Here is a 26,236-nt window from a genome sequence, read left to right on the forward strand (position 1 = left end):
TGTTTTCCCTACAACTGATAATTTTTTGTGTTGCAGGCCCTTTTACCCCCGACAGGAACATCCTTCAGCAGCAACAACTAGGGCTGTCAAAACGGCTCGTTGTTCGCGAACAACTCGTGTTCGGCTTGTTTGCTAAGTTAACGAGTCGAATACAAACAAATAAACACGAACAAATATTTGTTCATTCGTGTTTGGCTCGTTTTGGCTCGAAATACTGCTAATCAATTATATATATATATCTTTGATGAGTAGTATTTTTAAAAAAATTAATTGACTACAAGACTACAAAGATTTATAATCAATTAAAAATATTAATGAAGAAAATAGAATAAAAAATATTAATTTAGATTCAAATGATGTTTTAAATCTTGACTCAATTATTGACATCTTATGGCTACGTGATTAGGGTTGTCAAAACGACTCTTTGTTCGTGAACGGCTCCTGTTCGACTCGCTAAGCAGACGAGTCGAACACGAAAACACTTTTTTAACTCGAAATATAAACAAGCCCCAGGCGCAAGAGCCGAACACGAGCGAGCCCAGGCTCGTTTACACCCCCAGCAACAAAAAAAGCAACGACAACAATTAGAAGGAACAACAAAAGCGATGACAACAAGCAGAAGCAACAACTATGACAACTAGTATAAATAACAACAATAGTGACAACTAGCATAAATAACAACAACAACGACAACAAACAGTTATGGTCAATTGAGGACTAACAACTAAAAGAAACCCTAAATATGCTCAAGGATAACAAAGTACATGATGGAGACATCAAGTTCTACTCTGAAGGTGAATTCTGAGTCAGAGAGCAGGGATTCTGTCTAGATAACTCACGAACTCTCTAATTTTATCACAAATCATAAATTCAATGATCATAACTACCTTTCATGGTCACAATCCATGTTTATGTACATTTATAATAAAGGGGAAGAGGAACATCTTATGGGAGATGACACGATTTTTGAGGCATTGACCCATCCTACCACACATGAAGTATCAAAGATCATATGATTATGTCTTTGTTAGTCAACTCAATGACCACTGAAGCGAGAGAGAATTTTATGTTATACAAAGCTGACAAAGAAATTTGGAAGGCTATAGGAGAAATAAATTCAAACGCTGAAAACGCTGCAGAGTTGTTTGAGATTGAAATTAAGCTTCATGACGTCTGTCAAGAAGAGCTAAGCGTCACTCAATATTGAAAGACTCCGATAAAGTATTGGCTACAATTGGATATGTTTGAGACAAATGTGAAAATGTCCATAAGACGCTGTGACATTTAAATCCATGATCGAGAAAAAGTGGACCAAATTTCTAGTACGACTAACTCAGGAGTTGAATGAGATGAGAGGGAGGATCATGGGAACAAAGCCTTTTTCGTCTCCCTGTGAAGCCTTTGCTGAAGTCGGGAGAGGAGAACATGAAGTAACTGTACACCCATAATTCTTCCCTTGACTCAAACGTCAAAAAGAACCGTCCATATATGATTATTGTAAGAAGATTTGACATATCAAAGACAAATTTTGAAAACTCCATGGAAAGCTTGCTTGTTGGAATCCTGAATATGGAAGAAAGGATCAAGAGAAAAAGGTGAATGCTGTTACTACATCTGAATGATCGACTGAACCATTCACTAAGGAACAACTTGAAGTACTGAAGAATCTCAATGAAGTTAATTCACAACAGCACACCAAACTCGTGACACACCAAGGTAATATTTTCTTCTATCTTGTCAGTAGTGAGAGATTTAAAACTTGGATCATAGATTTAGGAGCCTCTAACCTTATGATCGAAGACATCAATGCTCTAATCAACTATCAAGATGCTTCTACATCTAAGCTGGTAAGACTTTTAGACGGATCACACTCAAATATTGTTGGGAAAGAAGATGTGAAGCTCTTTTAGGATATTACTCTCCTATGTTTATATGTTTTACATTTGGTCTGAAATTTGATTTCAACCAATAAAATTACTCATAATATGAAATTGATAACTAAATTACTTATAAACTCTTGTGAATTTCAGTTGGTAAAATCAGGGATGGTGATTGATAGTGCTGATCCATCAAGACTCACACTCGCTGAAGAAAAAATTCTCTCTAAACACACAACTAATCCCACCTTCACATGTCCCTCAAATTTCTGAGTATGTTGAATCCGTATCGGCCGAAAAACAAGTTATATTATGACATTGTTGTCTGAATGATTTTAATTTCAATTATGTATCTAAGTTGTATTCACATTTGTTTATCAATAAAAAATCTTGTTTTTATTAATGTTGGACTTGTCAACTTGCTGAATACACTAGAAATAATTATCCCATGACTCAGTTTAAACTCTCACATTCTTTTTTCATTATTCACAATGATATTTAAGGATCTTCAAAGGTGAAAACTCTTGGGGCTAGATTGTTTGGCTCATTTGAAGATCATATTAGAACTACTTGAGCACTCATAATGAATGAAATATCCAAAACATCTAAAATCTTCCAAATTTTCTATGACATGATTTACCTCAATTCTATTGCAAAATTCAGATCTTTAAAACTGATAATGCAAAAAAATATTTCAACTCCATTCATGGGCCCAACGTTTTGAAAAATGGAGTCATCTATATGGCTTTATATATTGATACCCTACAATAAAATGATGTAACAAAGAGAAATAAGATGCATTTACTTGAGGTTTCTCACTAAATATGTTTTCTTATCAAGTTCTAAAATCTTTTTGGGGGAATCAATTTTTGCTACGACATATCTTATCAATCAAATGCCTTACCAAGTACTTAATTTTCAAATATCACATCATTTTTTGATGATTATCCATCCACACATTAGAGCTTTCTCTCTTACTACCACTTATCCTTTGTTTACATTTATTCCTCAAACCACACCAAATTTTACTCTAAATCCATCATGTGTATTTTTCTTGGATGTCTCTAATAATAAAAGATATAGATATCACTCTCCTATTACCGAAAAATACTAAAACTCCATGAATGTCACATTTTTTGAAAATCAATCATACTATTTTAAATCTGATGTTCAGGGGGAGAGTTCAAAGGAATATCAAGTTTGAAATGCACTCAATGACACATATACAACAAACCCACATACTCTTCCACTCGAATCTCCTACTCTTGTTGAGGATATTCAGCCATCCCAACTTGAAGTTCACAATAAAAAAATTCGTGTGTACACTAGGAAGAAGAAAAACTTTGAGTTGGTGGAAGACAACTGACAAAGACAAAATTACTATAATGTAACCCGAGTCCATATTTACCCGAAATTTTAGGTGAGCAGTCTAATAGTCACGAGTTATCAAATTCATCTGGTGCTAATGACAAGGAAAGCTATACCCAATTTAGGAGTATATGGCTTATAGAAAGTTATCCACAACCTATAGAGCTTTTATATATAACCTTGATAGTGTGCATATTCCTAAATTCATTTATGAAGCTTTTGAAAATCCAGAATGGAGAAAAGCAGTAGAAGAAGATATTCAAGCACTAAAACATAATGACACATAAATTTTTACTAAACTTCCTTAGGATAAGAAACCTGTTGGATGCAAATGGTTGTTCAACATGAAATACTAAGCTGATTCGAGTTTTGAAATATTCAAAACTAGAATTATTGCTAAAAATTTCAACGCATCAACTTGACATAAAAAATACCTGAATGGGTATCTGGAAGAAGTATACATGGATATACCACAAGGACTTGAGAATAATTCCAATAAACACCTAATTTGCAAACTCATAAAGTCTCTTTATGAGCTTAAATAATAACCAGACATGATTTGAAAGATTTGCTAAAGTTACGAAATCTAATGGATATTCTCAGTCAAGTTGACCACACATTGTTTATAAAACAAACTCAGAGAGATAAAATTGTCGCACTGATCGTATTTGTGGATTATATTATTCTTACTGGTGACGATGAAAAAGAAATTTTCAAAATCAAAGAAGTGCTTGTCGTTGAGTTTAAACTCAAGGACCTAGAAAATATGAGATATTTTTTAGGTATGGAGGTAGCAAGGTCCAAAGGTGGATAGATTCGTTAAATAAAACATGGATGATTGGATGCAAACCTACTGATACTCCAATAGAACCAAATGTCACATTCCAACTGGCCTCCTAAGGGTTAACTGCGGCGTGATAGAGGCGGACGATTCAGTCATACTAAATTCTCATCAGCATTCGTCATGACTTGCAGAATTAGGATCCATCAAGTGTTGAACTAGTCTAAATAAATCGCTGCTATCGTATTTAATACATTTTATTTCATAAATCATTTACATATAATCAGAAGCGTGAAAAATCTTATCACTAAAACACTTACACACGCAAAGCTGTTAAATTTAACACAATTAAAGTACATATCCAAAAGTTTGTATAAGTTTTCAAAATTATGAAATGCAAAAGCTATACAAGTCATATCTAAATACTCGCCCCATTACTCCTTATCCCTTCTTGAAAGTCAACAATGTATAGTGAACTTCAACAAGCTTAGCGAAATAATCAAAACTAAGATAAGATTTTATAGATGAAAAGAATAACTTTTATGCTCATATGTAACCCATGTACATATCCAGAACCCATGGCACATGTTATAATCATATAAAACATGTAAAAAACATTTATTGAATGAAATCATGATTGTTGCATAAAATATGTATTTCATCTATTTATGTGTAATCATAAGCATTTTCATAATATTTATCAATTATGTTACAGTAATGTCACTTGTAATTGTGGAAGTCTCAACTATTTCAATGTCCTACCACGTCATGGGCCGTCACCTGACCCAAAGACTATATTAACTATTGATAAAAGTTGGATACCTCCCAACATGACAGTTATCAATAGTCGATTAATACCAAAAGTTCCCAATATTTCATTCCTCTCTGATCCCAATGGTTTTCAGAGTTTCTTCTCTGTTTGAATACCAGAAGTCGGGAATCCTATCATTCTCTAACATTCGTACTTGTAAGTATTCATATAATAGCTTACCTGTAACATCATTTGTGATATTTCTTAAAACATAATTTTTGTAAAATATATTCATCATAGACATTTCATATATCATATGTTTTAATTATAAAAAAATTTAAATGCAATAATATCTAACATATAATCACATGGAAACCTACAAAAAGTTATTTTTCATAAGTTAATATGTGATTATTTCATCTGAATCGACTGACCAGCCCTACGACGAGTTTTCCATGATCGTCTCAAGCTAGCCGCTTAGTTTTAACAACTTGAAATTCACAAACCTCTTAGGATTTTATGAAATCTTCGCTTATCTTGTGATTTAACCCGAAACATAACTCATACGAATTCCTACCTCGAAAGAATTTCTCAGTATAACCAACCCTTCTCCAATACTTCATATTCTTCTTTCCTCTTCCACATTTCCCCTTAATCCTTCTTGAAAATTCGTGTAATGGACCTATCAGAGAGTGTAGCTCTCAGTTCTACAGTCTCGTTGCTGTTCTTGCAATGCTATAGTAATAAGAAACACATGGAATGCTTGAATTTGTAGCGAATGCCAACAAGAAAATGTAATGAAGGAAATGAATGTCTCAAATATTGTGAAAGAGGGTTCCCTACTTATTTATTTCTCTCTAGTACTCTCAACATGAAGTATAGACTCTCAGCCGTTCGCTCAGTTCACGCCCCGCTTCATGTTCCAATCATGAAAGTTTTAAGCGCAAGGAAATGAAGTGAGGGAGAGGGGAAAATGAAATGGAATGTGGCAATTTAACTTAAACCCGTTAAATCTCAATCTTTTGATCCATCCCATGGCTGCATGTCGCATGAATAGGTCTACTGAGAACAGTGACAGGAAAATAAGAATTAAACTAAGGGTTAATTAAACTTTTGTTTCATAATTTGAAATCTTCTTGTACGTTTAAAATTCATGCATGGTGTTATATATCAAATTAATCGATTTAATGTTTAGAATTTTATAAAATTAATTTGGTTGAAATTCGAGGAATGTGAAATTTGGGGTATATTTTAAAATTGTCAAACTTTTATTTTGTTTTTAAAAATTTGGTGCTATGCCCAATAATAAGTTTAACAATGAAAAATAATGTGTTGATAAGGGAAGATACTAAATATTGATAGAAAAACTCATCTATCAATCACATACTAGGCCACATTTTGCATATTCTATTAGTATTCCGATCCAACATATGAATAACCCAAATGAAGAGTAGTTGGAGATGGTATACGAAATTCCGGTGCATCTCAAGAAGACTCATTATGGAGTAATTTTTGAGAAAACCAGAAATAGAGAAGTGGAAGTCTACATGATTTTAGTTGGGCTGGAGAATTCATTGATAGAAGATCTATCACAGGTTACTGCTTATATTTCTGGGGAAATTTGGTTACATGGAGAAGTAAGAATCAAGCTATTGTTTTGAAAAGCACTGCAAAATTAGAGTATAGAACACTTATTTTGAGGATTTGTGAAGGGATCTGGATTCATAAATTGTTAAGAGAACTGTGATGTACTTCTATTAGTCCTATGCAAATGTTTTGTGATGGTCAAGTTGCTATCAATATTGCTAAGAATCTTGTGTATCATGATAGGACCAAGCATATTGAAGTTGTTAGACACTTCATATTTGAAAAGATCAATGGGAGAATTACATAACTAAGCTACATCCTAGCACACCAACAAGCTGTTGGTATCTTCATCAAAGTTTTTCTTTTTAATACCTTCTCAAAACTCCATGCAAGGTTGGTCTCTACAACATTTACGACCCATCTTGAGAGGGAGTGTGGAAATTTGAGAAGATTTGATTCTTTCCCTTGTCTCTTATGTGCGCGGGACGGCCAACTCCAAATCTTGGAAGATTTGATTGGTATATTTTAGGAAACTTTTGATTGTTTTATTCCTTGCCTATTTTTTGTTATTCTATTTTTTATTCAGAATTATTTCCTGTCCTAATTTAGAGGAGATATATGTTTATAAATAAGGAGAGATTGGTTTTCCTATATACATATATATATATATATATAGATATATATATATATATATATATATATATGTGTGTACCCTATTTGTGAATGATGAATCAAACACCTTATGTAGTTGCTCCCTGCCATCTTTGTTTCTTTAGTGCAGATTAAATTTTAAGTTATGCAGTCATTCCATATTTTCTGTGGTTAATTATATCTATTTCATTCCCATTTTGTCTTTTTATTTTTGACCCAGTAATCGGGTTTATATTACTCCTATAAATATTTTACCTCTTCTACCCAATACCTGAAGAAAATAAAGTATTATGTTCTCATATTTTTAAATGTGTTATTAGAGAGCATGGAAAACATCAAAAGAGGTGAAAGATGGAGAGATCTCACAAAAGAATGCTTATCTATCTTTCTTTGATTATTATGTTGGGGTTCCTTTTTCTCCATTTCTTTCTTTAGGCACTTTTTTCTGCTCCTTTTAAGTGTTTTTTTTTTCTTTTGAACAGAAGCCACCTTTTCTCTCTTTTTTACGATATACGCTTACTGCGTTGAAGGACGTGACTACAATCTTCAAAATTTACTGTTCTTTCGGCAAAAAAACTATAGAAATTCATTCAACTTGAGGCTGACCCATAGATTTTTTCTTCGATTAAGCCTAACTTATAACTGTCCGCTTGGGTTGGTGTCGCTGTGCCTGTCACCATGTGTGTCATTGCTGACCCACAAGGCACGACACTGAACTGATTATATTTTGTTTTTTAAATCGATTATTTCATGATTTTTGTATCATTATTACCTCATTTTGGCTAATCAATGCTCTTAAAACTCCATAGATATACAGAGTATTTTATTTAAATATGTTCATTTCTGCTTGATTAAAAGGGAACTATATTCAAGTAGGTATGAGTGATACTGTTAGCTTAAGCGCCTGGTAGAAACTGATACAAAGATTAACTTGAGACGTCATTGATGGTAGGGCTATTAACTATCTGATTTCAAGCCAAGTTGTGATTAACTCAAAATCGGCTAAAAAAAATTCGATCTAAAATTTTAGCTTCTTGCTCTTTTCGTTTATTTTGATCCGATCTCGATCTGAGCAAAATTTGAATTAAACTTCGAGCGATTAATGATCTTCAAGTTAAATGCGCTAAATTCACAGCCCTAACTGATGGCGATAGCATCATTTCTATTTCTTAGAATGCGTTGAGGCTTAGATCTTTGTTTCATGAGCAGTCCAGTAGATCATTGTGTTTTTCCTTGAAACCAATTGTTATCTTTCTTTAATTTAATATTGCTGCTAAATATTGTAATGTAGAAGAAGTTTTATCTGACTATCTAGAACGGGTAAGTTATTAGTTACTCGGCATAGTGCGCTTGATGTTCTGCATATTCTTTTTCTTTGCTTTTAGTTAATCATGATTGAGTGTTGACATCATTTTCCCATTGTTTTGACCTCTTACAGGGCCATCATGGTTGTGTTAATGCAATTTCTTGGAATTCGAGCGGCTCATTATTGATTTCTGGATCAGATGATACCAGAGTAAATTTTTTACTCACATTTTTGGCAAATATTCTTTGTGAAGTTGTGATTAGTTGCATCTTCTTGAGTTATTAGCTTGTTTTTTTTTTTTTGCCTTTTGCTATCTCATCTCATACCTATGTATGTCAGTCATGAAAAGAGTACATCTGTCAAGCGTATTAATGTGCTTTTATTTTATAGTAGATGTAGAATAATCTCAAATCGACTTGTGAAAGCTTTTTGTTTTGTAAATTTGCTCAGTTGAAATAACTGAAAAAAAGTCTTTTACTTGCCATTCTTTACCGTCTACTTCTTTACTTCTGAAAGTAATTAAAATGCTTTTGATTTTGCAGGTTAATATATGGAGCTACCCTACTGGTGGACTGATTCACAGCATTGATACCGGGCATTCTGCAAACATATTTTGTGCAAAATTTGTTCCAGAGACATGCGATGAACTTGTAGTTTCCGGTGCAGGTGATGCAGAGGTAGTCTTCTGATCTGCTAGAGGGAGCTTGGAGATTAGTGTCACATGATGACCCAAATGCTAGAGAATATAACATTAGTATTTGCATCCTTCTAGGTTCGCATTTTCAATATATCTCGGGAAAGACGGGAAAGAGTGGTGAGAGAGAAAAGTGGCAATATTAGCACTTTGGAACCATCGGCATTTTTCCAGTGCCATTCCAGACGAGTCAAGAAGTTGGCTGTAAAATTTCCACCGACTTCATTTATCTTTATTTGCTTTCTTCAATGTATATTATATGCATATCTTCGCGTAACATATATGATGCACGCTTCTCCATGGTTTTTGCATGATCACAGGTTCTCTTGTTTTTATTGATTTGTTGATTGATTCGCAGATGTATTTTTTTCTTAATTTTTTTTTTATTACTATCTGCTTTATAGGTTGAAGTTGGCAATCCTAATGTAGTGTGGAGTGCAAGTGAGGATGGGACTTTAAGGCAACATGACATGAGGGAATGTTCTACTTGCCCTCGTGCTGGTTCTTCTCGCCAGGAATGACATAATGTTCTTGTAAGTACCAATGGCATGGTAGCAGCTTGCTTGCACGCACACACATATAAATACACATACATATATACACATACATCCATACATTAAATATTTATACATGCATCCCTACATACATATATACATTCATGCATGCGCGCGCACACACACATGTATTTACTGTTTTTAATGCAATCAAATGTCTTTTTTGGAACTAGGTTCTACAATCTTTTTTGGTGCATGCATGGACCGTTGGTTTAAATGACATCATATGAGATACTCTGACTTCTTTGATATTTAGATGTGAAAAACATGCTATAAGCATTCCTCCTTAGAGTTCAAGAAATAGAATAAAAAATTTATAAAGTCAAAAGTAATTGGAAAAGCAGTCTTATAACAACAAAATTATTCTTTGCCAAAAAAAATACTGCAATTTGTTATGCTTTCTGTCCTCAAGGTTCTAGTATCATGAAAATGTTGTGTCAGCTCTCATTTAAGTGTTGAACATTTTGGCAGCTTGACCTTCGCTGCGGGGAAAAAAATTCTCTAGCTGATCCTCCGAAGCTTTGTTTATTACTGAAATCTTGTGACATAAGTACCACCCGACCCCATCAAATTGTTGTAGGGGGCAGGTAAACATTATAGATTCATTCAGTTGTTAAGTTTTTGTGATCATGCATAATAAGTGCTTTATGAACTTATATTATTTTCTTTTACTGAACAGTGATGCATTTGCTCGATTGTATGATAGGAGAATGCTTTCTCCATCGAACTCTTGCATGAACAATGCAAAACCACCTCCCTGCATTAATTATTTCTGTCCAATGCATCTTTCAGAGCATGTAAGTTTGGCAAATATCAGCTTTATTAGTTCTTATTAGCTTGCTAGAATAGAAATATATTAAATTAGAAAAATACTTTTTATTGAGTGACTGATGTGTGCTTATTTTGCTGTGTTAGAGCATTAATATTCATTATTCTGTTTTAAAAATGTGGTCCTTTAGCGAATAATGCACAACATATGAGCTTTCCTCTTTAAAATGTACCAGAGCGCGGTTAGTCTTAATTATAGCTGCCTTGCTCCTCTCTATCCATTTGCAACCCTCCCCTACTTGCCTGCAAATTTCTTCTGACCCTAACTGCCGGCCAGAATTCTCTCTCACGAGCTCATACTCCTACTTCTGAGGTTGACCAACTGCTTATAACTTAGTTGCACTGTGCACTTGTCACACATCAATTAACCCCCTTCGAGTAGCCATAGGTGTAACAGAGGAGGACGATTCAACCAGATTCATTTTCCGCTAATATCTATATTAACATTTACAAAACGGGGTCTAGTGACTAGGAAATTAGTTAGCTTGAATCATGACAAAGCATGTAATTTTATTTCAGGTCGTCTAATCTTCATCATAAATGTTAATACATAAGCATGCTTAGAAGAATCAACAAAATAAAAAGCAGAGCTTTAAAAGTAAAAAAAAGCTCACAACAAAAACTTGTACATACCCAAAATTTATAATTTACATCGGGCAAAATTGTTTTCAATTAAGTATCCAAAGTTGTATAACAAAAATGCTATACAGACAAATAATGATAACAAAGATCACTGATCCGTCTGCTTTGTTTTTTGAAATCATAAGTATATTATCTTATGTTCTTAATGAGATGTATACTTCTAAAATAAAGTTTAATTATACTAGAAAACAATAGTAATATGCATTCTGATTTATGATTAATACTTGTATTGACATTTGTAATTGTAATTAGTGTGGCAGTGATATTAAATAGACATATTATTTTTCTTAATTTAATACAGTAAACACAATCATATGCATCAACTGTAACATTGTTAGAAATACATATGGCTGTTAAATTTCAAAATTTTATCGCACTATGCTCGTCTATTTCATATTTGAATTTATTTGTTCCACTTTTATTTTAAATTTTATTTTGAGTACTTGTTATTTTAGAAACACGTGATATTTGCATAGGTGTTGACACCTCTAATTCATTATTTCGTGACCTTACTCCTTGGTCATAATAACAGTTGATAGAGTTTGATCAACCCAACATTGCAATTATCAATGCCCCATTGTACCAGTTGGACCATTCCTTCATTCTAACATTATTATAAGAAGTCAGAAGTCCATTTATTTTCTTATTAAGGCTCATCTTGTTAGAACTTTTACTTTCCCTAATGCAGATTATCGTTATAGTCTACTTATTTGGTATAAAATAATGTGATTATTTATTTATTTATTTGTTTTACCTGTTATATTACTTTCATCCGCGCTCCCTTTAAATTTAATATGTAACTGTTAACAAGAAAACTATAAAATTCACAAAATAATATTTTTATCTCAAAAGTATCTCTTTTAAAAATCTTTCACACCTATTGCCTTCCAACTAAACCAATTCATAGGAAACAACAACAAGCCTTTATCCCACCAAGTGGGGTCACCTACTTGAGTCCTTTTTCTCCATTATGTCCTACGGAGTGTCATATTTTCATTTAATTCTAATAAATAAAGATAATTTTTTATACAAATTAAGTCTTTTTGGGTCAACCTCTTCCTTTCTTAAGATAAGTCAAATCTAAAACAAAACATCTACTCTCCTAACTAGATCATAAGATGGTCGATGTTTAATGTGGCCAAACCATCTAAGATGACTATTTCTACTCTTATCTGCCACTGAAGCTACACAAATTCTTTTGCGAATATATTCATTTCGCATTGTGTCTCTAAGAGTCAACTCACTATCCACCTAAGCATTCTCATCTCAACAACATTTAATTTAGTTTGATTCTACTCTTTTTATAGGCTAAATTTTTTCTCCATAATGCATTGCAGGTCTCACCAGCGTCTTACAAAACTTTCCTTTGAAGTCTAAGTGGTACTTTTCTATCACACAATAGGCCCAATACATTCCTTCACTTCTATATCACCATCACTTTGAACAATAGACCCGATATATTTAATATTTTTCACTCCTTTTAATAGTTTGATCACCCATTGTTGCAACTATGCCTCTAGATTTACTACTACTGAAATGACATTCCTTATATTCAATTTTATATCTACTCAACAAAAGACTTTAGACTCTAATGTAGACCTCCATAATTCAAGTTTATTCTGAATCCTTTCTCTAATTTTATCCATAAGAAGAATATCATCCGCGAAAAGCATACACCAAGATACATCATTCTGTAAATGTCCAGTAAGTGCATCCATAACTAAAGCATAAGATATGAGCTTAAAGCCGATCCTTGATGTAATCCAATTGAAATTGGAAATATTTGGTCAATCCTCCTTCTGTTCGAACACAAGTGACAACTCCAGTATACATATCCTTAATGACTTGTCAACCCTCTTCTTTTCTAGAATTCTCTAAAGAACTTTTCTTGGAATTTTATCATAAACTTTTTCTAAATTAATAAAAATCATATGAAGATCCTTCTTTCTCTCTCTGTACTTTTCCATCAAATCTCTCAATAATTGTATAGCTTTTATGATAGACTTGCTCAACATAAAACCAAACTGATTATGAGAAATCTTTGTTTCGCATTTTAACCTATGTTCAATCACTCTCTACCATAATTTTAATATACATTAACTTAATTCTTATATAATTTGCACACCTTTGTGCATCCCTTTATTCTTAAAAATGAGACGAAAATACTCTTCCTCCGCTCCTCAGACATATTTTTTATTTTCTTAAATAATATTAACAAATTTAGTAAGCCAAGAAATTCTCAAATCTCCTAAATATTTTCGCATTTCTATTAGGATGTTATTAGTACTTACTGATTTTCCACCATTTTTTTCTTTAAATGCTCCTCAACTTTCTTTTTACTAATGCCACGATTAGAATAATTTTTTTTATTATTAGTGATATTAAGATCACTAAGGTCGATCGTATTTTCAAAAATTTTATTGAAAAGTTTATCAAAGTATATCAACCATCTATGTTGAATATTGTCGGTCGTTTTAATTTTGATTTTGAAAAATATATAGGAAAATATGAAAATAATTTTGATATGAATATGATTTTTATTTTGATATGAATGATTTAAAAATAGGTGAGACCAAACGAGTCTCACATTTTGAATAGTTTGGGTAACTAAGCACGATACCACAAGTAATACATTTATTCCGAACTAAGCATGGGTAACTAAGCACGATACCACAAGTAATACATTTATTCCGAAGAATACCTACAGTATTTGAAAATTTTTCTTCTGTAGTATGTTTAACCACCTAAACTAAAGAATTTGTGACATCCGTTTGGTCTGCGAATTATTTTATATGAGGCCAACAAATTCCCTTACCTAATATAAATATTAGATAGATTTTATTTTACCTGGATTCCAAGTTCTCTATAGAGATAAACCCCTATAATTAATTATATCTTAAATGATCAGGGTCACTTAAGAAAACTCTCGATTAAGATCAGTTGTTTTATTTTCCAGATTTCAAAGTTTAGGTTTCCAAGATTGGACATAAGAAAATCAAATGAGAATGACCCAAATAGAAACAATTATTTTAAGAAATCTAAAGGAGCGAAAACTATGGGATATCATAGATCCGGGGAGAACCCTAGTGACCTCCCAACTATCCTACTGTTTGACTTTATATCTTTGAAATTATGTTATTTAATGTTTAATCTTGTAATTTATTTAGAATTTAAGAATTATATTTGTATGATATCTGATCGTGTAAATAACCTAAAAAGATAGGAGGACTTACACCGTACCATTCAATAACCTCAGAATCCTAAAGTGCTAGAACTTATAATTGCATAATCAGGGTTGTGCAAAAGCCTAAAAGTGATATGTGAGGGTTTACGTTGCGCTAGGCAAACCACCTCGAACTCCTATTAGTTGTTATTTAAACTAAGGAAAGTGTTCGGTGTGAATGTGAAAGTGTTTTAGTGTTGTAGATCCATCTTGAAGTTGTTCCTCGTCATGCTGCCCACGGTGTTCGCTCCAAGCTCTCCGTCGTAGCACCTCCAAGCACCTCCAAGTTTAATGTTAATTCCTATATAACCACTAGGTTTTCCTATACTAAGGTATAGTGTGTATCAAATTAACAAAGCATGCAATATAAAAGAAAAGAACAATATAATGTACAGTAAAAAGAAAGAACGGTATAGCATGCTGAAAGAATAGTATAACGTACTAGAAAAAACAGTATAAAATGCTAGGAGAGTAATACAACATGCTATGAAATAAAAATACTGCAATGTAAATCACACCTGTAAATTTGGGAAGTTTGCTGCTTCTTTAAGCTAGCTATTATTCACTGTATAAATAAAAGAAACTTTGCTTGGAAAATTCGAGAAAATCAACAAATAAATCCACGAAGAAAGACTTGGGAAAATCGACGAGTAATGATTTAAATAAAACTGTAAAAACCTCGGGAAAATCCCAGAGAAAAGACAACAAGTGCTTTGTCTAAAAATTCTAAGAAAAACATATGAAAATGTCCGAAAAGAGGGGACCGCAAGCACTCGGGTCGGGGCTAGACTCAAATATATATATTTGTACTCGAGGGTCGTCAAAGGCTATTCGATCACCCGGATGGATAAAGCCCGTCCACTAGAAGGATATCCTACTGAACCTAACTTAGGAGGACGCTCCTTAGCTTAGGATCGGTGATCAACAAGTGGACAACCCGAACGTAACATATTTTAAAATTTAAGTTTTGGCATGCACATATGTTTCATGCATACAAAAAAAAAGTCATATCAATTTTTGTAGTGAAAATATTTTTTATAAATATTGTATCTGTTCTTATCAATTTTAAAAGGTATAATTGTCCACAAGTCGATCACGTCATCGGGCCTAGGACTACCAACAACCTAAGAAGGTACGGGTCACTCTTTGGTCTTACGTCGATGAATGATACTTTCATCATACAGTTCATTAGGTCCCAGAATTGAGTCTTGGTGTTGTATGATGAGATATCATTCTGCTCTACCACCGACGTGCCTTTGTCATCATCGCCCTACGCCCCAAAATAAAACTTACCTACTTGCGACATTGCTTGATGGTTTCACATATAACAAAAGACTATACATGAACACTTATGTATCAAACATAAGTACAAAAACCGAACCAAGAAGCAAGGAAATAAAAAAATAAAAATGAGGATGAGAGAGATGAAGAATTGATCCACACAAAAGATCGAAGGAATAAGGGTGAAACAATTCTCAAAGTTATATCAAACTGATCTAAAAATAAGGCCCAAGATCCTTGAATCAATCCAAGAAGGATATCATTTTCTCAACTTTTTATTATTGGATCAACCCAGGAAGGGTATCGTTTCCAAATGACAATTTTATGAATTTCCAAACACTTCATGAATTCAATTTATATCAAATTCATGATTTCCTGAAATAAAGCTATAAAAGCCTTTTATATGTCACAAAATAAGAGAGACTAATTAATAGAGGAAGCAACCTTCTAGCCTTCTAGAAAATCATGCTAATATCAAAATCATTTAAATCTAACCTTCATTAAAAGCTTTTTTATTTCACATAAACATGAAATTATCCATATAGAACGATATAAATATTCATAACCAGAGGCCACAGAGAGGGATGACTATCAACCCGACTTATTCCACGAAGTGATCAACAGGTGAGGCTCTCGGGTAAAGCAGAAAAGAGGGTAGGGGCTCACAGGTAAGGCCAGAAAGAGAGTAGAGGGTCACGGGTAGGGCTAGAAAACGCACAACCAAGCTCTAACTATTTCACTGGTAAGAGCCAGAACAAGCCAAACCAAACCCCATAAAAGAAGCTCACGACCACAGGTAGCAAGGAGGAACCCAACACAACACAAACCCACAGGTAGGGGCAAAGCATAAGGCCCCAAAGGCAGCATAAACCTACGGGTAAGGGCCAAGAAGAAAGTCCCAAAGGCAACATAAAGAAACCACCATAAGTACTACCATTGCATTGTATTTGACTACCATTGTACTATCATTGCATTGTATTTGACATACATAAGAGAGTGAATGGACAAGCTATTATACATCATTGGGATTGAATCATATAAAGCATGAGAACACTTATATCAAACCCTCCCACACAGAGATAGATATTAAAATTCATGAATTTTTAGATGACAAACTTGATTACCCATAAAAATCTCAAGAGGAGGGGGGCATTAAAGAGGAGGCCCCAACCGAACCATCCTCCACAAAAGTGTCAAATCAAGCTCACGGAATAATTCAAATAATAAGAGAATTTCGGCCAACATAAATCACCAAAAAAGAGCCTAAACTGAGCCCAACATAGAGGTAAATCGAGCCCAGCACATGGGCAAACCAAGTCCAAGAAATGGTCCAAACAGTAAGGGATTTCAGCCAACATAAAATCACCAAAAAGGAGCCCAAACCGAGCCCAAGAGGAGCCCAAACCGAGCCCAAGAAAGGGGCAAACCGAGCCCAGCACAGTGGGAAAATCGAATCCCATAAAAACAGCCCAAGTTTACTACAAAAAGAAGTTCTCAAAGGAGCCAAAACCGAAATCCATAAAGGTTCAACACAAAAATTTTCCAGCACATATTCAATTTCCAAAGAAGCCAAAAAAAAAAAAAAATGTGGCCTATAAAAGCTTAAAGCAAAGAAAACTTCCAACTTATATGCAATTCTAAATGAGCCAAAAACCGTGGCTGACATAAGGGACAAGACATAATATAATTTCAGCTGAACCGAGCCTAGCTTCAGGCCAAACCAAATCTAGCAAAAGGGAGCAAAAACAGAGAAACATCCCAGGTAGATTGAACTCATCAGATGCGTCAAAACAAAGCCATAAAAATCAGATTTCATAAAACCTTAAACTTCAAAATTTCTTGTACCCCAGCATATGTTTTAAGCAGGAATTGATAACAAGAAATAAATAAGTGTAATGAATCCTTAAAGCCAAATATTTCTCAGTATTGAAATGAATCCCAACACTTCCTTGATTCGAAAATAATAATAATAAAAGACTTCAACATTTCATTTCCAACATGTTTTCTAACAAGGGCAGCAAGAGAAGCAAGAAACAAGCCCCAAACATAATTTTTCAACTCATAAAAATAATTTCCAGCATGTATTCTAACAAGGGGCAGCAAGAGAAGCAAGAAATGAGCCCCAAACATAATTTTCCAACTTATAAAAATAATTTCCAGCATGTATCAATACCTAGACTTCAAAATAAACTGAGTCATTTCTCCATTAACCTTTGCAAGAGGATAGAGATGCCTCAACATGCCGTCCTAGATAAAATAGAATAGAGAGAAGGAGAAGAATACCTCTTTTCAACAGATTTAAAATAAAATTGAAAGATAATTTCAGGAAAACCACTCCAAGCAAAATATTTCCCCTAAAAACTTCAAGAAACGATAACCACGAATGCTGCAAACCACAAACACCCGAAAATATAGCTTAGAGAGGATTTTCGGCAAAGTAAACAACACTCCACGAACACCCCACACTCCAAGCGCATGAGAATCAGATTTTAGAGAAGAGTTCTTTTCCCAAGAGCCTCCCACAGCAAAAACACAGCGTCTCCTTTCTCTCCAAAAAATTTCAACAACCCAACACAAAGAATCTAAGAAGCTTTTTATGAGCAGAGAAGAGGTTGTTGGGGGGGGGGGGGGGGGAGAGCGTACAGCCTTGAGGAGGAGAAGCTTTGGCCAGCTCACCTCCTTGCGATTGGAGAGCCGAAAAGTCAAGAGGAAGCTCAAAAGCTCAAGAAGATGAGCCGCGAGCAAGAACGATAAAGGAAAGCCGCGTGGATCCACCGTGGAACTAGAGCACACAGACGAGCCGCGGGATCGAGCCCTGAGATGGCTCGAACGAGGGTTTAAGCATGCGGGTGAAAAACTAAATAGGGTTTAAGTTTTAATTATATTATAATTAATGATATAATTATAAAAATATAAAAAATTTTGAGAAATAAAATTTGATTTGTGTCTTTCATTCGTGCGTCGAAACATAACAAAATTGATATCATTTTTGGGTAATTATGACGTTCCGGAAGCGCCGGCGCGGTCCATTTCACCGTTGGAGGTTGTTTTGATGAATTCATCGATTTGCGTGTAATTTTTTTTATGTTGTAAATATGGCAATATAGGTGACATTTCCTAATAAAATTGGTGCCCCGGACGCGTTGGCGTAATCCGTTTTGTCGTCGGAGGTCATCTGGAGAAGTTCGCATTTTCACCCATCTTTGGGCTTAATTGAAGTCCTATCTCTTGTGACTTAGTGAATTTTGTACATTTGATGTGTGTGTGTGTGACGATAAAGTTGTGAGGAGGTTTTCCTAGAGCTTGAAATCTTATTGAGAACTTTTCCCAAAGTCTCCACACAATAGCCCTTAACTGCTCGTCCACAAGACGATGGTTTTGAGACTATAAATGCTAGACATCACAGGAAAATAAGAAGTGTTTTTGGAATTTCTAAGGGGACAGATTTCAATGCTGGTTTTCTAAGATAATCAATAGGAAACTCCTAGAGCTAGATCCTAGGTTCAAGGAAGAAGAAAAAAAGTCCTCACAAAAATGAGGTCAACAAATATCTTCATATAAAAAAATTACTTTTTGATTTTCTTCTTTAATACACCTTAGATTAAATCTTTACTTTCATTTTTTATTTATTTGGCTAGTTTATACATATATCTTCTACTTTTGTTAGCATCTAATTTATTATAAAAGTTATTAAAAATAGAATTCTTAGCATTATAAATGTTTTCTTAGACTCCCAACGGGCCATCTTATAATTTTCCCAATTCACTAAGCTTCTACATTTAAAACAATTTTTATAACAAAATTTTTAATATTTTATCGTTGCTTGCACATTATTATTCCACCACCAACTATTCTTATTTTTAAAAATTTTTCTTTTGATTTCCCAAGCACATCTTTTACCACTTATTAACTTGTGCTTGTTACTTTGTCCCACATAATTAACTTCTTAATGAACATCCCAAAGCTTAAAATCTTGAAGTTTACTAAGAAAAATAATTTTATTTTTGTCTTTTAAGTACCACCATCTAATCTATAACAATGTTTCATGGTATACTCATCTTCCTCATTTAATCTATGACAATGTTTCATTGTATTTTTTTATCTTCGAACTTCTCTTCTTAAAATTCAGAAATATTAATTGATATTGAGTATTTAAATTGTCACTTAAAATTTCCTTATAATCTTTACATTATTAACGATCTCTTTTTCTCATATGAAAGTAATCAAATTTTATTTTATTTGATCCATTCATATAGTAATAATATGCTCATCTCTTTTTTTAATTGAAGTATTAGGAATAACAAAATCGTAAGCTAAAGCAAAATCTAATTTGATTTTATTTTCTTCATTAAGCACTCCAAAATCGTAGTCACCATAAAATTTTCTAAAATCTTCTATCACTTTACTAACATGTCCTTCTAAGTCTCCTCCCATAAAAATTTTTTCTTCTAGAGGCATCATTTGTTTTAATTCTTCCACGTCATTCCAAAATTTTTTTGAACATGTATCTAAACCTACTCAGGTGTTTAAACAATTATAACATTAAAAATCTTAGTATCAATAATAATCCATAGGGCTATAATTTTATCTCTAATTCTATTAATTTTACAACATTGTCTTTCAAACTCTTTATCTATAATTACACCTATCCCATTTCTAGTGCCACTCCTATTTGAGTACAACAACAGAACCACTCCTATATGAATACCAAAGTTTAAAACCTATGCTATCAATCTACTTGACATTTTCTCCAACTCATTTAGCTTTTTGCATGCATAAAATATTTATCTTCATCTGAATCATAATATATATTAATTCGTTTAATTTATCTGTGAGTACATATATTCTAAGAATCTATCATAATATTAGTTTCATGGATTAATTTTTTTGCTCGTATCCATCCGTAATGTGAGAACCCTTGCTTATTTAACATTATATCTGGGCACTAGTGTAGTGACATTCGCACACTTTTCACTGTATTCAATCAATACATTGCATCTCTTTAAGAGGACGCTCTAGTATTTACACAATGATAATGATTCATGTCTTGATTTTTTTAACAATAGTTCTACGCTGGGTGTTGACTACCTAATGCAACCCCTCACTTTTTGTGCCCAAGGCTTGGGACTCGGCAATGATAATGTTAAACCAATTCATAGGAAAGAATGTGAGAAGTTGAATTCTTATAACAAATTTTAGCTTTTCTTCCCTTTTTCTTTCTTTTCTTTCTCCTTTTATTTTTTGTTCTTCTGCCTTTTTCTTCTATTTTCCTTCTCAGCTGATCTACTCAAGAGAAATATCTCTTTGTTTTGGCGCTAGGAACATTAACGGAATGAATCCAGCCAATGCATGCTGCTTTTAGTGAATTTGACGCTGTAGTGCAGCTACAGGAATGCTGCAGTAATGTTGTTGCAGTAAAGCTACTGTAACAATTGTATAATAATTAAATAAAACTTTTATGCATTTATTTAAATTAAAAAGCATTCAATAGTTTTATATTTTAAAATTAACATATATATCAAAATGTTCTATCTCAAAAGTAAAATTTCTGAAAATAGTTTTGATGTTATTCTGGGCTTAAAAAAAATCTAGTATGACTTAAAAGTAAATTTTTAGGTTACCTTTTGCAATTTCTTAGATATTACACGTGCTTTTTGTCTCTTGTTTGTGCACAATCTACACTCGCCGCCCACTCATTTCCATCATATCCATGTTTTTGTGATTGTTTGATCCATGCCCACCATTGCATTTGACAGCTACTTCTCATGGTTACCGTTGTCTTCTTCACTTGGGGCACTTACTACTTTTTGTCCAATGACCTCCTTCATTACATGACTTCCATTCTTAGGGATCTTAGTTAGCTCTTGGATTCTCTATATCTCTCATACAATGTTATGGTCTCTCAAGCTCATCTTAATGGCTGAAAACTTTCCTTCAATATCGATATTGTTATCAAGTTCAATCACATACCTTATCTCATGTATTGAAGGGCCTATTGTTTGTCGATTTTCATGTCAACTACACCATTTTAATGCTTGTCCCTAGTGCAATGTCACTTTAAGTTTTTAAATGGTTAGCTTTTGGCTACAGTTTTTACCTGGCATCTCAATAGCTTGAACCTTCCATTGCTTTCATTGCAATGTTTGAAGACACTATAAAAAGAAAATTTGGGAGTTACTTCATTTCACCTACTTGGAGGAAAGTAGTTTCTTGTTTTTTCACTCTCTTCTTTTAAAAGATCTATTCTCTTTAACAAAATGATTTGTTGATCTACCAATGCTATATCATGTTGAGAGGAAAATCTCATAACTCGCTTCAATGTCGAGAACTTTTTTTTAACTTTTTTGCATAAATAGATTGTTGTTTTTATTTTCAAAGTTTTCTTTGGCATGGATCTTTCCTTATAGAGTTACAATCTTGATTGATGGTAAACTCCATGATTCTTAAAGTATTCTTAACGTTGTAACACTTTCATGCTCTTCATGCCACTGATCTATCAACTCCTTAACTTTCTGACCAATCTCCCTTTAATTGGCTATATTGATCATAGATTCGGTGTCCAAATTGGCGGTGCTTTCAGTTAAAGCAGTATCACCTTTTCTTTTTGGTCTTTTTACAACTAAACTAATCATTTTCTTAAACATCACTTGGAAAAGTTTAGGTATGACTCCACAGCGTAGTATGCTTTCATATGTAGCCTATTTTGCTCATCCCTTTTGGTGTTTTTGCCTTCATAACTGTCACTATATGTCGGGAAGACTATGATTGACTTCTTTAATAATCTTAAGCTTTTCTCTTAGCATCTTATGTTGTTTCTACCATTGAATTTACTTATTTCCATCAGCACATTTTTGATTTTCAATTTAGTCCAACTATTTTCCCTTCACACATCGTCTTTGCCCTTATAATTATTGTTGATGGTTCCCTCTCTTCTTTTTGGAAAGATTATTATCTATCATTCCAAATCCCTCTCAAGTGTTTAATGCGCCCTATAATTTCGTTTGAATATATTGTCTATTCACTATCTTTTAAAGATTAATAATTACTTTCTAACTTTTTATTCTTCCCATTTTATTTTTAAGGACCTTAACTTTAGGAAGATGATTGGTGAAGTTCTAGAGATTTTGAAGTTGGCAGTCTACACGGATTGACTGCCAATAAACCTTGCACTTTCCCTTCCACATATAATCTATATTAATGTCATCCTCAGTAGGTTGTTCTACCCCTAATAGACTTCAAAATTTTATCTCCTTTACCTTTCCAAGTTTGACTTCTCTACTTGTGAGTTAGATAATTACCATCATATATTTTTTTCGTTCTTTTACCAGCAGTTGTTATAATTTTCCTTTTTAAGTTAGTCTATTTGAATTTTTAATGCCTTAGTTTTATCATTAGGATTCATCTATTTTGTTAATTTAATTTATGATTATTTAGTAGTCATTTCGGTCTATTTTACTACCATATAGGCAAGAAGCTCTTTGTCTACAATGATAATGCTTTGAAATTTTAATTATCACTTTTTGGTGTGATAATGCTATTTTTCATCAAATTTTTTATCTCTATAAATCTTAACAAAATGATGTAACATAAAAAGCCTCCATTTATTTCATGTGACCATGAAATTGATTTTTTATATGAATATCTTTTGTTAGCTCCATGGGGATGCCATCTTGATTGCTTCTTATCTCTTCAGAAGTCTCATTTTTTCTCGTGAATAATCTTTCACTGCTCTCTACTCTTTATTCTAACCGGTTCGCATTTTCTCTTACACACATGGTCTTTGGTTGTGCTACTTTGTTTATATTTTTCGTTTGCATGATAAGATTTCTTATGTCATTCAGTGTATATTTCTTAGGTTTTTTGTTGCTTAAAAGTATTATAGGTGTTGTGATCCGTTTTCCTCATGTTTTTACACTTAGATTGATACTACTTTTCACGAGACCACTCATTTCTTATCTCTTTTCTTTCCATGCCTTCACTAACTAGTCTTTTTGTCCAGAAGCTTACTTATTCACTACCACTCCAATGGTTTACAATTATCTTGACCATCTATCGCAGGAACACTTCCATCCATATTGATTTGGCTGAGCATTCTCTCTCTCATTCATTGGCCAATTTCTTTATGAGCTTATGAAAAATTACTATTCATCCCATTCACTCTTATATGCTATTTGATCACTTAGCTCCTCATAGACTTGCCTTATCACCGTCATATGTGTGAGCTTTAGAAAATAGAGTAGCATAATTCATTGATACAAAGAAGGCTATTTAAACTCAATTACAATAGACACAATAAAAGAAATAGATAAAATAAAATAAAATAAATAGGAAGGAAATAAAACATAATAAAACAAATAGGAAATGCATAATGAGGAAATAAAAACTAATAATAAGTAATAACGGCTAGGGATTATCGTATAATTCTAATACCCCTCAAGTTAAAACATAGATGTCAGTCATGCTCAACTTAGATTTGAAGTCATCGAACAAAAAACGAGGAAACTTCTTGGTGAGGGTATCCGCTAGTTGACCACTGAAAAGTTCAAAAGAAACACAAATTTCGCCGGACTCGATCTTTTCCTTAATAAAGTGTCTGTCGATCTCCAAATGTTTCGTACGATCATGTTGGGCTGGATTGTGAGCTTCGCGGAGCATGATGCGTAACTAGAGGGCTTCACAAATCCCAAGAAAGTGGATTAAAATTCAGCTTCAGCACTGCTCCGGGCAACCACAAACATTTTTTTATTTTTTCACGTAACAAGGTTTTCCTATACAAATGAGCATTTCCCCGAGGTGGAACATCGACCATGAACCGATCCAGCCTAATTAACGTCTCTATAAAAAACAATAGACCGAGAGATGCGACGAGAGAAAAATAAAACTGAGCCCGTGTACCTTTTATATAATGAAGAACCTTGTGGACAAATTGGAGATGATGCTCATTGGGATCATGCATAAATTGACTCACTATACCAACTGTGTGGCATATGTCGGAGCGAGTATGAACGAGATAGGTGAATTTCCTTACAAGACGCTGGTAACGAGTCTTGCTGATAGACACAACATTGAAAATGTTAGATAATTTTTCATTGAAATCCATATGGACAACTACTGGTTTGCACAATAGTTAGTTGTCTGTCAAGAGATCAATTACATATTTGAGCTGAGACTAACAAATGGTTCGAGATGACCGAGTCACTTCCATACGTAAGAAGTACCGAAGAGATTCCAAGTCCTTTATTTCAAAAGACTTAGCAATAATGTCTTTCAAGGACTCCAATACTGAGAGATCATTACCTGTACGAACAATATCGTCAATATAAATAATAAGGATAGCTACCTGGCCATTGAAGGAGTGTTGGAAGAAGAGAGTGTGATTCGATTGAGTCAGAGTAAAACCATGGTCCTCGACCACCTTTTTTGAACTTGCCGAATTAGGCCCTTGGAGACTGCTTTAGCCCATAGAGGAGCTTTGTAGTCTGCACACTTGCCCTCTAGAGGTAGTAGAGTCAAAATCAGAAGGAAAATACATGTATACCTCTTCTGTTTCAAGAGCGCATTCTTGACATATAACTGAAATAAAGGTTAATCCAAATTTAGCGCAAGAAATCCTGTGAAATTTTAAAGGTGTTTATTAGAAAACATTAAAGGATACAAAATTTTTAAATATTGGAAACTAGGATGACCCAAACGACAATGAAACAACATAATGAGATTCAATGACTCGGGATAAACTACAACTCCCAAGTGGTGTGTCCTCTCTCTCCGTACTCATCTCTTGGAAGTAATAGAGTCCAACTACTGTCTTAGCAGTTCCAATCATTCTCTCTGAATGACAATTCTGAAAAACACAACCATCAGAAGAGATATTGACAATGCAATCAATATCATTTATCAATTTGCTAACAAATAACAAGTTACATTGCAAGAAGGGAACATGTAAGACAGACCCTAGAGTTAGACCGGTTGTTAGTACATTCGACCCTTTACCAACAATGAAACTACAGGAGCCATTGACAATTCTAACAATATCTTTCTTAGAGCATGGATAGTAAGTCGAGAATACTTGCGAGCATTCAAACATGTGATCCATGGCGCCTAAATAAACAATTCACGGACTAGAGGAGGAAAAAACTGTGAGAGCCATATGAAGAGTACATTGTCCGACGTGGGAGGTCGACAAAGTCGCAGAGAATTGATTGGATTCAAGTAGTTTGATTAATTGCTCCATCTGGTTTTGTAGGGATTCAGAGGATTTCGAGATGTTCCGAGTAGGAGTCAGTTGAACCGTGGTAGATTCAGACATCATCGTGAGATCCTTGGTAGCGGGAGATTTGGCCGACATCGTGAAGTTTCTAACACTTGTCTTGAGTGTGGTTTGGTTTGTGGCAGTAATCACAAGTGGGCTGAACACTATTTGAGATTATCAACGAATTCTAGTAGGATCACCGGTAGATGGATACAACTGTTGGAAAGGTCTGGTTGCAGTATACTGGCTAGAGAGATTAGCTGCTGTAAATGTTGGTTGGTAAAAACAATAGGTAGAATAGAGTAGAAATGTTTTTTCTTAGACCAAAAAGAGCTGAAAGGAGACCAGGAGGAGTGGCAGATAGAACCATAGCTAGAAGAATCGCGACAGTGGAAAGTTATGGCTGGGGTTTTTTTTCGATGGAAGCACAACAGGACGAAGCAC

At 33.8% G+C, this 26,236-nt stretch overlaps 1 protein-coding gene across 1 annotated transcript in view; it reads left to right on the forward strand.

Annotated features, from left to right (window-relative positions):
• Positions 1-26,236, forward strand: part of LOC110023657 (WD and tetratricopeptide repeats protein 1) — a 134,720-nt gene that overhangs the window by 3,022 nt on the left and 105,462 nt on the right. Inside the window, 6 exon segments of the mRNA XM_020723170.1 lie at positions 8,454-8,531; positions 8,864-8,998; positions 9,094-9,219; positions 9,420-9,548; positions 10,041-10,156; positions 10,249-10,366. Coding sequence (XP_020578829.1) covers positions 8,454-8,531; positions 8,864-8,998; positions 9,094-9,219; positions 9,420-9,548; positions 10,041-10,156; positions 10,249-10,366 — 702 coding nt within the window.

Source organism: Phalaenopsis equestris, unplaced genomic scaffold (assembly GCF_001263595.1).
Source record: "Phalaenopsis equestris unplaced genomic scaffold, ASM126359v1 Scaffold000226, whole genome shotgun sequence".
NCBI lineage: Eukaryota > Viridiplantae > Streptophyta > Magnoliopsida > Asparagales > Orchidaceae > Phalaenopsis > Phalaenopsis equestris.